The sequence below is a fragment of the Phoca vitulina genome, unplaced genomic scaffold (genome assembly GCF_004348235.1).
Source record: "Phoca vitulina isolate PV1807 unplaced genomic scaffold, GSC_HSeal_1.0 scaffold4, whole genome shotgun sequence".
Classification (NCBI taxonomy): Eukaryota; Metazoa; Chordata; class Mammalia; order Carnivora; family Phocidae; genus Phoca; species Phoca vitulina.
Window position 1 is genome coordinate 72,140,076 of NW_022589707.1, and position 14,390 is coordinate 72,154,465.

The following is a 14,390-nucleotide window of genomic DNA, read 5'->3' on the forward strand; positions in this document are numbered from 1 at the left end:
CGCTGTAAACTGGAACTCAATTGTTGGAATCTTATCTCCTCTACAGAAGCAGTTTCTGCCTCTGACTCTCGTCTCTGGTAATGGCAATACCATTCATCTGTCTCTAGTCTCCCAGTCACTACCCTTCTGAGTAATCTCTGGTTTCTTCTTACCAGCCACACTTTACTCTCTGCATCCAATTTCTCACATTCCTGTCTGTTGACTCCTATTCCTGAGGGCCCTCCTAATGATGACCTTCATGACCTTTCACTAATGATTTGGGCAATCTAATAACGTCACTGTGCCTGCTCCCTGCTCTTTCTCCCTTCATCCATACATATGGTTGTCTGATCTTTCTTTCTTTTTTTTTTTTTGCTTACTTATGTGTGTCAGTTTTATTGTGTTACAGTGACCTCAATCAACAGAAGACAAATATTCATTTTATTTTTTTCAATTTTTAATAAAAATAACATTTTTATTACAAAGGAATATTCCTTATTTATTTATTTATTTAAATTTGATTAGCCAACATATAGTACATCATTAGTTTCATATGTAGTGTTCAGTAGTTCATCAGTTGTGTATAACACCCAGTGTTCATCCCATCATCACGTGCCTTCCTTAATGCCCATTCCCCAATTACCCCATCCCCCCACCCCCTGCCCTCCAGCGACCCTCAGTTTGTTTCCTAGAGTTAAGAGAATTATTTTCCAAAGTTCACATAATTTAACTCTATCACTCAGATACTGCTAATGATTCTCCATTGCTTGTTAAAGAATCTAAACAAGAAATATCTGAGTATTTTGTCAATGTACTTTTAATTTTATTTTACACCTTTATCACTTTCTTTTTATCATGTCTTTTTATCACTACTTTTTCTTTTATTTTACAACCTCGGTATGTATATACTTATTTCTGAATTAAATGTATACACTGATTTACTGATATATTATTAACAATATAAAACATTTGCAAAAACAAAATAAATCAGTGAAATAAACTAAAATTATTGTTATTTTATTTAATATAGATACATTTGATCACATTAAAATATGATTAATAATAGTATTTTAGAGAGAGCATTGATTGTGCTTCAATATTTTTGAAAATCTTGGTCGGAAATTTTACAATAGCGTTATTTGAATTTCAGCCTCTAAGTTAAGCTTATTTTGGTATTTTGATGTTTAACTTTAATGACCATCCATAACAAGAAAGATAACCCACAAGGATATATCAGAATTAGAAGGACTGGATCAGAGTTTGTACTTGCCAAATCTTGCTACCTGTTCTCCTAGTTTGAAATTGAAAATATATTTTTTAATAGTGAAAATTCCACAAACAAATGTTAATCTTCCCTGATACCAATAATTTGTTCTTGCTATCTGTCAGAAAATGAGGGAATTAAATATATATATACATATATATATATATGTATATATATATATGAACAAATTGCTTTAAAGCCCACTGGAGTTCATCTGGAAGGCTTAGAAACAGATTAAAATATTCTCTTTAAAATTTGTTAAGGGAGTAGATATGACAGCTTTTAAAAATGACATGTGTCATTTTATATAGCATAATCACATGATTTCCAAACTTCTGTTTCAGAGGACTGTTTTCACATGATAATTCTCTTAAAGAGAATTTATTTTTATTTTATGTTTGAGTTTTTTTATTTTTATATTTTTATGTTTATTTTTTACTAAATACTTAATAAGTTGCATATTGCTGATAACCAGGGTTTACTTCCTCCCATCTACCTTTTCTCCCCCCATCATCCCATTTACTTTATACAATCTAGTAAGTGATGTATTACCAATAACCACTTGTCATCACCAAAAAGTTGAACAAATTTGGCATTCTTTGACTTCTGTCAAAAAAGAATTAAATCTTCAGATTCTACAATGTTTTAAATTAATTTCCCATTACATAATCAGTAAATCTCTGTAGTTAAAATAAATTTATAGTTATTCTCTATCTCAATACAAAATATTAAGGATATTTTTCAAAATATAAAGGTCTCATCTCTATACAACATACACCACATCTGTAAAATCCTGAGTCACTCTGTCCAATTCTGATCTACTTGCCACAGATGCAGTAAATGAAGTTCACAGGTACGGCCATGTCTGTAATCTTACCCTTTTTAAAAGAATAATTCCAATCAAAAAAGCCAACTCTTCAGTAGCTAATTACAGTTTTTTCATTAAAAAAAATATGTAGACCTTAAACAAATTCAGTATTGAGGCTTACTTCATTCATTGGTACATTTTTCCTTCGTGGCTTAAGGTAGTACTTTAAGTATTACTGAAACAGAAATAGTGAGTATTATAAACTGAACATATTAGAAATATCTACACTTTGATTCTGTTATTACCAAAACTTTTGCTACTCACTTTGTTATAATTTCTCCCAAACCTTCCAGTTATTTATTTATTCTTTCCAATAATATTTGCTGACAAAGAAACAGAGTTTGATTTGTCACACTATCATTTCATCCATTTTTCCATGGTGGTTAAATCAAGTTTCTCCAAATGATGTGTGACTTCTTTTGTCTTTTATTATTAAATAAGAAAAATCAAAAGAAGGTTCTAAGTGTTTATTATTCATTTTATTGAAAGTTGGTAAAGTACTGGAATATTTATTTGCAGAAATTTTTAGAAGTTTGTGACGGTGTCATAATATTGCTTGCTATGGTGCTAACGCATGTTGTGTTTAGGCAAGGTTTGCTCTTAGCAATACTGGACATCAATACAGATGTCAAATAGGTTTCCTGGTAATGGCAGACGTTTTTGGCAAACTCAGATCTGGTTTAATTTGGTCATCATTGCCTTTATCTTGTAATGTTGCTGATGAAAAGCTTGTAATGATATGATGAGTGTCAGCTTCTTTAGTAATGTGTTTGTGTATTTCTTACATTATTATCTTTATGACGTGATTTTTGTTTTGCAAGAATCTTTTGTCTACCACTTACCTGTTACAGGAAAACTAGTGTAATTGCTAGTAGGTAATAAAAGCCAGAGAGCTGCCTAACTGAATAAGAAACCTCAGTATAAAGGTGGACGAATAAAGTGACTCCCTTACTATAACTTCTCCTTAGAGTGTAACTCCCAGTTTTCTCTCAGGATTCCTCACAGAACAGCGACCAACTCACATAAGAAGTAAAAGAATATTAACATCAATCCATTTATTAAATATTAGGAACATGTAATTTTGGATTAAAAAATACAGTAAAGATCTTAACATGTACTTCTTATAGCCCATTAGATCATTTTGCAAACTTGCCCAGGCTTTTGCACCCCACGGCCAAGACTCCTGTCTAAATAACTTAGTTTGGCTTTCTCAGCCCTGTGGAATATGGCTCCAGTATAACTTGCAAGCAGCCCCTAATATTTCCCACAAGTGAGCTCTAGAAAGCCAGCCAAATATGCCTTTGTGTAATTCCTGAAGGTAGATGGTCCTTTCTCCCTTCTATACCTGCACTCAGGTCTCTGTGCATCGTTGCTGCTCGCTTGGTGTCAACCTGATTGGAAAACTCTCACTTGGACCTCTGGGCCACTTTTCTCCCCAGTGGCTGTCACTTCTGCTGCTGATCTCCCTGTATTGACTGGTTTTAAATTTTTAAATATTCTTAATTTATCTCTTAGAATATTCTCAGCACTATGTTAAGTATTTCTCGATCGTTTTCATCCACACAACAATGCATGAGGTAAATATTGTATCTTCTTTAAAATGAGGAAAACTAAATTTCTGTGCCCAGGATCATATGGCTAAGCCAAGATTATAGTCCAGTTCTGATTATAAAAGAGTGGCTTTTCAACACTACACGTCCTTCTTTTTTGACACTTGTAGCACACTGCCTTTACATTATGCTAATTATTCTTCCCTTAGCAGCTCCTGGTATAGCCCAAGCACTTTATGTACTATTTTACTTTGTTATATATTTATATTATTTTATTTATGCATTTGTCATTTGTGTCATTCATATTTTCATAGTATATTGTTTACATTTCTTTGTCGCCATATCTTTTTGTCTCTCCATTTATTCCTGTCTACCAAAATGTGTTTGTCAAATGGGATTAAAATGTATCCTAAAATATAACAAATAATTTGAAAGATACATTCTTTATTTTTTTGTTTACTATTTTAAAATTTCATGTTGCTACAGAGTTCTCTCCTTTTATCTATATACTTAAACAGAATACTGCTTGTCTACATTTGATATATGACATTGAAACACTATAGCTCTCCTGATAGAAACCAAAATTGGAACATCTTTAGCATAAACTTTTATTTCTGCCTAAAATGACCAAGGGGTTAATATTCAAGTTATATATAAGTCATTGTATGTAATGGCAGCATAATCAGGATGAAAAATAATGAGTTTTTCTGTAGTGAAAAGGATTCCCATGTAGGTGAGAATATTCGGTTTTTCTCTCCAGTCGCACTGAACATTGTGGACTTAATCTTTAGTTTTGAGTGTTTGGAACACTCAGACTAGCAATCCATTTTGACCCTACCATTGTACAAATGATTGAAGATCATTCATTTGTTGTTTTACTTTGGCCCGTTGAAATAAATGGCTTGGGAAAATTAAGCAATATTGCATCCTTTCTTTGTACAATCTTAAATTTAACCAACAATTTGGTTCTTAACCCCAATAATATTCAAAAAACTTCCATTTACCTTCAATATGGAAGGATAAACATCTCAGCATTTGTGAAAGGGGCTGAACTGAGTTTGGCGGTAGAGGTGTGTCTTGATCCATTTTCCGTCACTAGAGAAGGTTTCAAGATATGACACTATCAGAAGAGTTTCAAATGGGTCAAGTTCATCACTGCCTCTCTCTGACTGGTCTCCAGGTCAGTAAATGGCAGTGAAATACTAGAAGGAAAAGGAATTCTCCAGTCTCTGCTTTTGGTTAGTAAGTTGGTTGCTTTTGGTTAGTAAGTACAAAAATATATATATATATATATATATACACACATATATATATATATGAATCTTAGCCCCTGGAAATTGAGTAATTGTTTCATATACACAGACTAGAAAGGCTCATGAACCATAATTTCCCGTGTATACACGGGAAAAGTGCAATAACAGTAACACTAAAAGTAAGTGCAGTAGGATCTAATGCTAAATGTACTTAGAAAAATGCACAGAAAATGTGTTCTTCAGGGTAACTGAAAAATGACATTGCTATTAAAAAAAAAGGTATGCTTAAATTATCTTTGTTTCCACTCACTGCCTCCATCTAAGATGACAAACAAAATTCTCATGTAAAAAGTAGATGCCTGGAATTTTCTTCTTAAGTAATCATTTCAGAGGTCCTTCTAGATTGTATTACATGTAAAAAATGAAATAGATAATTAATTTCAATTTCCGATTACCTATTCCAATGAAGAAAATGTATACATAAGAAAATTCAGTGATATTTATACACATACATGTATGTGTGTGTTGTATGTAATATACATGTAATTTAGAAATAACTGAATCTATTCATTTCATTAAATCTTAATATATTACCACAAGTAGTTTAATGTTCTTCTCAAAAATAAGTATACAGCCATACTTTTTTTTTTTTTTTACAACCATACATTTTTGAAGAAACTAGGAGAAAACTTCCAATCTTTTAGTCCTAGGGACTTAGAAATTTGGAAGAAAATAAGCCAAATTATGCCTCCCTCTCATAAATCCTTTGATCATATTCCTCTAGAATTACAGTACTCCAGACAGCCATTTGACGATTAAATAATTGGAGAAAACCAAACCCAATTTATACACTGTGTTTCATGATCTTCTCAGTTCCATTTACTCTTATTTGATCAAATTATTCCCTTGTTAAAAAAAAATATCCATGAAACAAGGGTTTGCAGTGTTAAATCTATATAGCCCAGTTAACTTGTGTGGGTACAAATCCCACTCACATACCTCCCAAAGGAAAGTAGACAGCCACAGGAGGGATAAATGCTTGGACAGATGAGTGTCTCACTATGTCCATCTCTGTATATGAAGAACAACTTTTTTCTTCTTTTGATTTTAGCAGCAGCAGGTAAAAAGATGAACATGTAGGAGCCTTAAAGAGGCAAAGAGCTTGATTGGTGTATGATCAGGTAGTTAACAGCTAACAGTGTAATGAAGGAGCAGAAGGTCACTCGCCTCTCTCAGAAGACTGTATTCCAGTGCTAGTTAGTGTGAGAAGAGTTGACATTATGAATTTTTTTTCAATTTACCATGGCACAATAAATCCATGACCACCTGTTTCTTGTGAACAGTTCAGATAAATGCCCCTAGGTCACCTAACTTGATTTTCTTATTAACCACTCCAAACATTTTATCTTAGACCCACAAGCCTATAGAGCAAAATGTTTGCAGCCTTTTGCCACATCATAATATGGAGAGGAAGAGTCATTTAGAGGGAAAAATCATCACAGCAACATCATACATAAAATATGATTGAATCCTCTGAGGCTTGTGGAGGAAAGAGACCAGGAAAGGGACAGGAGGGAGAAGTGGGTAGAACATGGTACTGAGGAAAGAAAGAAAACATGAACACATGGAGAAAGGCCACAGAAGGGGATTGTAGGATAGGTATTTTGATATTTATGTGTGTTAGTCTTCTGTCTAATGTATCTTCATTTCCTTTGTTACATTATGTGTCTGGCCTTAATCTTATTGTTGTAAAATGTAGAACTTGTAGAATTCATTGTATAAAACTATAATTTCTCTTTTATTATACTCAATTGTTATATATAACAATGGTTACATTTCCTTCGTATATGGATAATTTATTACATTGTTCTGTTTTATAACATATGCAGACAGAAAATAAAGAATACAAATGACACTATCACAATTTGATTATGAAATTTTTTTTTTTACTTTTTTTTTTTTTTTTTAACAAGGAGCTTAGGTCCCCCACCCCTCTGGTTATGGTATTTACTGTGATTTAGTGAAGGGTGAGAAGGCAGATAAGGAAAGACAGAGAAAGCGTATTGGACTCAAAAAAATTGTGCTCATCATTGTGTGGGATGTGAGGAGATAGAAACATCCCTCCACTGGGACCATCTAGAAAGATTTTATTAGAAGTCTGCTTCACGTGTGCTTACCTCTTTAACGTGCAGCTCTTAAGACAAAGGACCCAAAATTAGTTGGGTCCTCATCAGCCCTACTACTAAGGTCTTACAACTGCTGATAAGTAACTTTTTCCTGGGGAGACATCTGAAATTACCCAGGGAAGTTAATTCATGATAAACTAAAGAATATATACTGTTTTTTTTGCACTAAAGTCATGAATAATATATCACTGTCTTTTTGAATTTGAGTTGTGTCATGTAAATTTGGCCAAAGCATTTTACCATATAATGTGTTCAAGATACATCTCTAACCATACCTAGTAACAACAGGTAGTGAGATGAACATGAATGTAAAATGAATATCAAACCAACAGCTTCTATATTTGAGAACTCTATAGTTAAAAGAAGAAGGAAAGGGAGAAGGAGGAGGAGGAGAGGAAGGTAGAGGAGGGAAGGAAGGAAAGAAGGAGAGAAAGAAGGAAGAAAGGTTTTTGCGTGTTTGTTTTTTATTGTTCAGCCTGACCTCTATCCAATCATTTGGGCTACAGGTGGGTTGGAGGAGCCCATGCTTACAAACCCACTGAAGATATTGAGGTGGTTAGTTCAAGATACAGACTTAGTGGAATTGAGGTGGCCTCATAGGCCAGGGTCAGACAGAGCATGTCCTCCTGCAGCTCGTTTTCTGACCTCTTCATTCCATAGGCCTGTGGGGTTATTTTAACACTCTGCTTGAAGCATGGAAACCAGTTAGATTCATTGAGTTTCATTTTGCTTATAGGTATATTTAATTTGGACTTAGGCAAAAAGTCTGTATGTTTCTTATTTTCATTTAAGGCTGCTCTGATTCTTGAACCAAATTGCTGGCATGGCCTCATCAGAGCCTAAGGAAAGCAGCAGGTCAAGGCTGTGATCTGTCTACTTAGTGTCCCAGCTCCCCGGAAAGCCCATGGTTCCATTTACAAAAGTTAGTTATTGGACTGGTTGAAAGGAAGAGACTTTGACATAGTGTAGAGGTAAATGTCCAAGTATTTTCAAAATCAGAAGACATTTATAAGTGATATTTATTAAATATCTTTGAGGTATGATGCTGAATATAAATGAGATTGACAACACTACAAAAATAATAGCTGAATATTTCCCTTTAGCTAAAGCCACAAGTCAGACTAATTATTGCATAACTTTTTCAAAGTTATTAAGTATTTTAATAATTATTAATAATAATTATTGCAAACTTTTTCAAAGTCTCTAAACATTCACTTCAAATGATATAGAATAATAATATTAACAACAATACCAAGTAAATATAGTGTCTTAGCGTCTTTTAAAGGTCTTTAAAAGACACTTAGTAGTGTCTTATTTGAATCTCTCTCTCTCAAATATTTTTTGTGGTAGTTGAGACAGATATCATTATGCTCATATTACAGGCCTATTTTTGTTAAGTAAATTTTCCAACATCTCCCACAACTTGGAGCCAGATACAAAGTCCATCCTCTGATTTTTTCTTTCTTTGCCTGTCCTCATGATTCAAAAGTATTGATTATATTAATGGAAACACTAATTTTTTCCTTTGACAATTTGTAACGTTTTCCCAAAATAAATGTACTGAGAAAGATAATGATGTGTTTGAAAGAAAATGGAACTGAAATGTAAAAAGATAGAGCATTAATGGAAAAAATCAAATGTCATTGAGAATTGACATTTAATTAAACTTAGGTTAAATGAAAACTGACCCTAGTCAATATGTGTCAACTACTTTCACTTTTTTATATCCAAAGATTAAAAAAAAAATACTAGCATATAGTTAAAAAATCCTATAATTATTCCTCAGTTCATAGTAATTATTTGGGAGTAATAGAGAGGCCATGTTACTAGTTTAATCACATTAAGTTTTCCTGTATCTTTTCCTCCCTGCTAGGAAAAGGAAGATGACAAATCAGACACCTCAAGTTCTCAACAACCAAAAAGCCCACAAGGTCTGAGTGACACAGGATATTCTTCTGATGGGATATCAAGTTCACTTGGTGAAATTCCAAGTCTTATTCCAAGTGATGAAAAAGATTTGCTCAAGGGACTCAAAAAAGACTCTTTTTCACAAGAAAGCAGCCCTTCCAGCCCCTCAGATTTGGCTAAGTTAGAAAGTACCGTTCTATCCATTTTGGAAGCTCAGGCAAGTACACTTGTTGAAGAAAAGGCAGAAAAGAAAACCCAACCTCATGAGGTTTCTTCTGAACCGCCTAAGGACGAACCGAAAACTCAGAGTTTATCTGAAACCCTAGAAACTACAATTGCAGAAGAGGAGCTCACAAAGAGTCAAGAAGAAAAGGACACTTTAAAAAAAGATAGCCAACAAGATGTTCCTTCCAGAAAGGACCATGAAGAAAGGTCTGAGTTTGTTGATGACACAGCTACCAGAAGACAGCCTTATGATTCAGTTGAAGACAGTAGTGAAAGTGAGAACTCACCTGTTCCACAAAGAAAACGGAGAACTAGTGTTGGTTCATCAAGCAGTGATGAGTATAAACAAGAAGATAGTCAAGGATCAGGTGAAGAGGAGGACTTTATTCGAAAACAAATCATAGAAATGAGTGCTGATGAAGATGCTTCAGGTTCTGAAGATGATGAGTTCATTAGGAGCCAGCTCAAAGAGATTAGTAGTAGTATTGAGAGCCAGAAGAAGGAAGAAACAAAAGGGAAAGGGAAAGCGACAGCAGGGAAACACAGGCGACTAACTCGGAAAAGCAGTGCAAGCTTTGATGATGATGCAGGGAGACGCCATTCGTGGCATGACGAAGATGATGAGACATTTGATGAAAGCCCTGAGCTTAAGTACAGAGAGACTAAAAGTCAGGAGAGTGAAGAACTTATAATTGCTGGAGGAGGGGGGCTACGTCGATTCAAAACAATTGAACTCAACAGCACGATAGCAGATAAATATTCTGCAGAGTCCTCACAGAAAAAAACAGCTCTGTATTTTGATGAGGAGCCAGAATTAGAAATGGAAAGCCTGACAGACTCTCCAGAAGATAGGTCAAGGGGGGAAGGATCTTCTAGTCTTCATGCTTCCAGCTTCACTCCCGGCACATCCCCTACATCAGTGTCATCACTTGATGAGGACAGTGACAGTAGCCCGAGTCACAAAAAAGGAGAGAGCAAGCAGCAACGTAAAGCTCGGCACAGGTCACATGGTCCTCTTTTACCTACTATTGAAGATTCTTCGGAGGAAGAAGAATTGAGAGAAGAAGAAGAATTATTAAAGGAGCAAGAAAAGCAGCGGGAATTGGAGCAGCAACAAAGAAAGACTTCTAGTAAGAAATCAAAGAAAGACAAAGATGAACTTCGAGCTCAGAGAAGGAGGGAAAGACCAAAGACACCACCGAGTAATCTCTCTCCCATTGAAGATGCATCTCCAACAGAAGAATTACGTCAGGCTGCAGAAATGGAGGAGCTCCATCGATCTTCTTGTTCTGAATACTCACCTAGCATAGAGTCAGACCCAGAAGGTTTTGAAATAAGCCCAGAAAAAATAATAGAAGTGCAAAAAGTTTATAAATTGCCCACAGCTGTGTCTTTGTACTCACCAACAGATGAGCAGTCTATTGTGCAGAAAGAAGGTGGCCAAAAGGCATTAAAAAGTGCCGAGGAGATGTATGAAGAAATGATGCATAAAACCCACAAATATAAAGCTTTTCCAGCTGCAACTGAACGAGATGAAATGTTTGAAAAAGAGCCTTTGTATGGTGGGATGTTAATAGAGGATTATATTTATGAATCTCTAGTAGAGGACACATATAATGGTTCAGTAGATGGCAGTCTGCTAACAAGGCAAGAAGATGAAAATGGTTTTATGCAGCAGAGAGGGAAAGAGCAAAAAATAAGAATTCCAGAACAGATTTATGAAGATCCTATGCAAAAAATAACAGACCTCCAGAGAGAGTTTTATGAGTTAGAGATCTTACATTCTGTTGTGCCTCAAGAAGACATTGTTTCAAGCTCTTATATCATCCCAGAAAGCCATGAGATAGTGGATCTGGGTAGTATGGTAACTTCTACCAGTGAAGAAAAAAAATTATTAGATGCCGATGCTGCCTATGAAGAACTCATGAAGAAGCAGCAGATGCAGTTAACACCTGGAGCCAGTCCAACCCAGCCCCACATCGGGCTTGATATGACAGAGTCTACCGTGGAATTTGACAGGGTGCCTGATGCATCTCTGACATCAAGTGTTCTCTCAGGAGCATCTCTTACAGATTCGACCAGCAGTACGACGCTCTCTATCCCCGATGTCAAAATAACCCAACATTTTTCAACAGAAGAAATTGAGGATGAATATGTAACTGATTATACGAGGGAAATTCAAGAAATAATTGCCCACGAGTCACTGATTTTGACCTACTCTGAGCCTTCAGAAAGTGCTACATCTGTCCCACCCTCTGACACACCCTCTCTCACGTCATCTGTTTCTTCAGTTTGTACCACAGATAGCTCCTCACCCGTCACTACCTTGGATAGCATAACCACAGTTTATACGGAGCCAGTGGACATAGTAACTAAGTTTGAAGATTCTGAGGAGATTTCTTCATCAACGTATTTTCCAGGCAGTGTTATAGACTATCCAGAAGAAATAAGTATCTCTTTCGATCGGACTGCCGTACCAGATGGAAGAACCAGTGCTGAACATATTGTGATTTCCTTATCTGATATGGAACCTCCTAGCATAGAATCTGTAGGAGCTAAACCCGAGGGGCTCATTGCCGACACTATTTCCACTGACTCATCTCCATCTGAAAAAGACCCAATGAAGAAAGCCAAGAGGGACACAGGGAATGGAATTATTCTTGAGGTTTTGGAAGCTTACAGAGATAAAAGGGAAAAGTCTGAGGTTGAACTAACAAAAATGGGCTTATCTGAAACTGTGTTTGATCACCTTCCTTCTTCTGCTATTGCCATGGAGGAGCAGGTTCCAGCAACGTGCTTTCTGTCTGGACGGGTCTTTGATCAAGCAAAACCTGCATCTCAGTTACCATCTGGCCGTCCTTCTGTTACCCCTCTACCAACTAAAACTCGTCCATTCTTTAGAAGTTCTTCTTTGGATGCATCAGCCCAACCTCCTCCCCCACCTCCCCCTCCCCCTCCCCCTCCTCCCCCTCCCCCTCCTCCTCCTCCACCTCTTCCTCCACCAACTTCACCTAAACCACCTGTTCATCCTAAAAAAAAGTTAACAGTTACAGCTCCAGTGACTCTAACTCCTACAGCTACACCTCTAGCTGATGCTGTTACTACGGTAGAGGCCACAGCTAGTCCAAGAAGTAGTGGGTTACCTATAACAAAAATATGTACCACTGCACCTCCTCCTGTTCCTCCTAAACCATCTTCCATCCCATCTGGACTTGTATTTACACACAGACCTGAGCCAAGTAAACCTCCAATTGCCCCTAAACCAGCAGTTCCTCAGCTTCCAGTAACTCCACAAAAATCAGCAGATACACACCCCAAACCGACAGGTCTATCTTTAACTTCAAATTTGACACTAAATTTAGTGACTTCAGCAGATTATAAATTACCTTCCCCTACTTCCCCACTTTCCCCTCACTCTAACAAGTCCTCCCCAAGATTTTCCAAATCCCTCATGGAAACCTACGTGGTTATCACATTGCCATCTGAACCTGGGACTCCAACAGATTCTTCAGCTAGTCAAGCAATTACCAGTTGGCCCCTGGGATCACCCCCCAAAGACCTGATTTCCATCGAACCAGTGTTTTCTCTAGTTTCTCCTTTAACAACTACAGGAATGCCAAGTTCTTCAGAACAGAGCTTTTACATCTCCGGAGCTCTGGAGACATTTTCTGCTCTCCCTGTCACAACACTGTCTTCATTTCAGGCAGCCCCAACCTCAGTGACACAGTTTTTTACAACTGAAGTTTCTAAGGCTGAGGTCTCAGCAGCCAGAAGTACAATTCCTAGTGTTGGTCTCAGCAGTGTCTCAATCTCAATTCCTCCAGAGCCTCTTGCTCTAGATAACCTACATTTAGAGAAGTGTCAGCATAAGGAAAACGGAAAGGTGCAGCTTGTTGGGGATGCCATTGATTTGCGTACAGTACCAAAAGTAGAAGTTAAAGCAACTGAAAAGTGTATGGATCTTTCTGCTTCCACCATGGATATGAAAAGGCAGGCCACCGCAAGTGACATTTATGGCAGACAGATTAGTGCTGTCCAGCCCTCCATTATAAATCTCAGTGCTACTCCATCAGTAATAAGGCCTATGTCCGTGGTCACTGAGACAGTGACTGTTGTCACGTGTGCAGCTAGTTCAAGTTACACCACGGGCACCGAAAGCCTAGCGGGCGCAGCACATGCAACAACAGCACCACTCCAGCTTACTACATCAAAGCATGCTGAGCCTCCATACAGGATACCAAGTGGCCGGGCCTTCCCTGCAGTTAGGGAGGATGCACCAATAAACTTATCCTTAGGTCCTTCGGCACACCCAGTGACATCGGCTATTACAAAACCTGTTACTGTGCCTCCTGTTGGTGTCACAAATGGATGGACTGATAGCATCACATCCCAGGGGATCACTGACGGGGAAGTAGTAGACCTCAGTACAACAAAATCTCACAGAACTGTTGTAACGATGGATGAATCCATGTCAGGTGTGGTGACCAAAATAATAGAAGATGATGAAAAGCCTGTTGATCTGACTGCAGGAAGAAGAGCTGTATGCTGTGATATGGTTTATAAGTTACCCTTTGGAAGGAGCTGCACAGCCCAGCAGCCTGCAACTACTCTTCCTGAGGATCGTTTTGGTTATAGGGATGACCACTATCAGTACGATCGATCAGGGCCATATGGTTATAGAGGGATTGGGGGAATGAAACCTTCCATGTCTGACACTAATTTAGCAGAAGCTGGACATTTTTTCTATAAAAGTAAAAATGCTTTTGATTACTCTGGAGGAACTGATGCAGCAGTAGATCTAACTTCAGGGAGAATTGCTACAGGTCAGTATGATGTGGCAGCAGACCTTTCCTTGAAATGTCAGTATGGTGTCCCTCATCTCATTTCAGGATGAAAAATGTGGTCCCTTTTCCAGTTTTGTTACTTTTTCTCTTTCTTTGGATGTTTTGGCAACATATTTCGGAGTACATGTGCGCTTTCGTTCCTTCATTTTTTAATTTGTTCTGCCCAAAGTCACCCGCATGTGCCTGCATGTTCAACATCGCTTTGATTCCGCATCTAATTAGGTTAACCTGTGGATTTGCATGCAGTCCCATTCATTATGTTCGTCAAGACTGAAAGGGCTTTCAAACTCAAAAAGCATCATTCATTCTGGGA

General features: G+C 37.1%; 1 protein-coding gene across 3 annotated transcripts in view; it reads left to right on the forward strand.

The window, feature by feature from the left end:
• Positions 1 to 14,390, forward strand: part of PCLO (piccolo presynaptic cytomatrix protein) — a 395,644-nt gene that overhangs the window by 180,239 nt on the left and 201,015 nt on the right. For all 3 annotated transcript variants that reach the window (XM_032402272.1, XM_032402273.1, XM_032402274.1), the window contains exon 5: positions 8,974 to 14,056. In XM_032402272.1, coding sequence (XP_032258163.1) covers positions 8,974 to 14,056 — 5,083 coding nt within the window. The remainder of the gene's footprint in view (positions 1 to 8,973; positions 14,057 to 14,390) is intronic.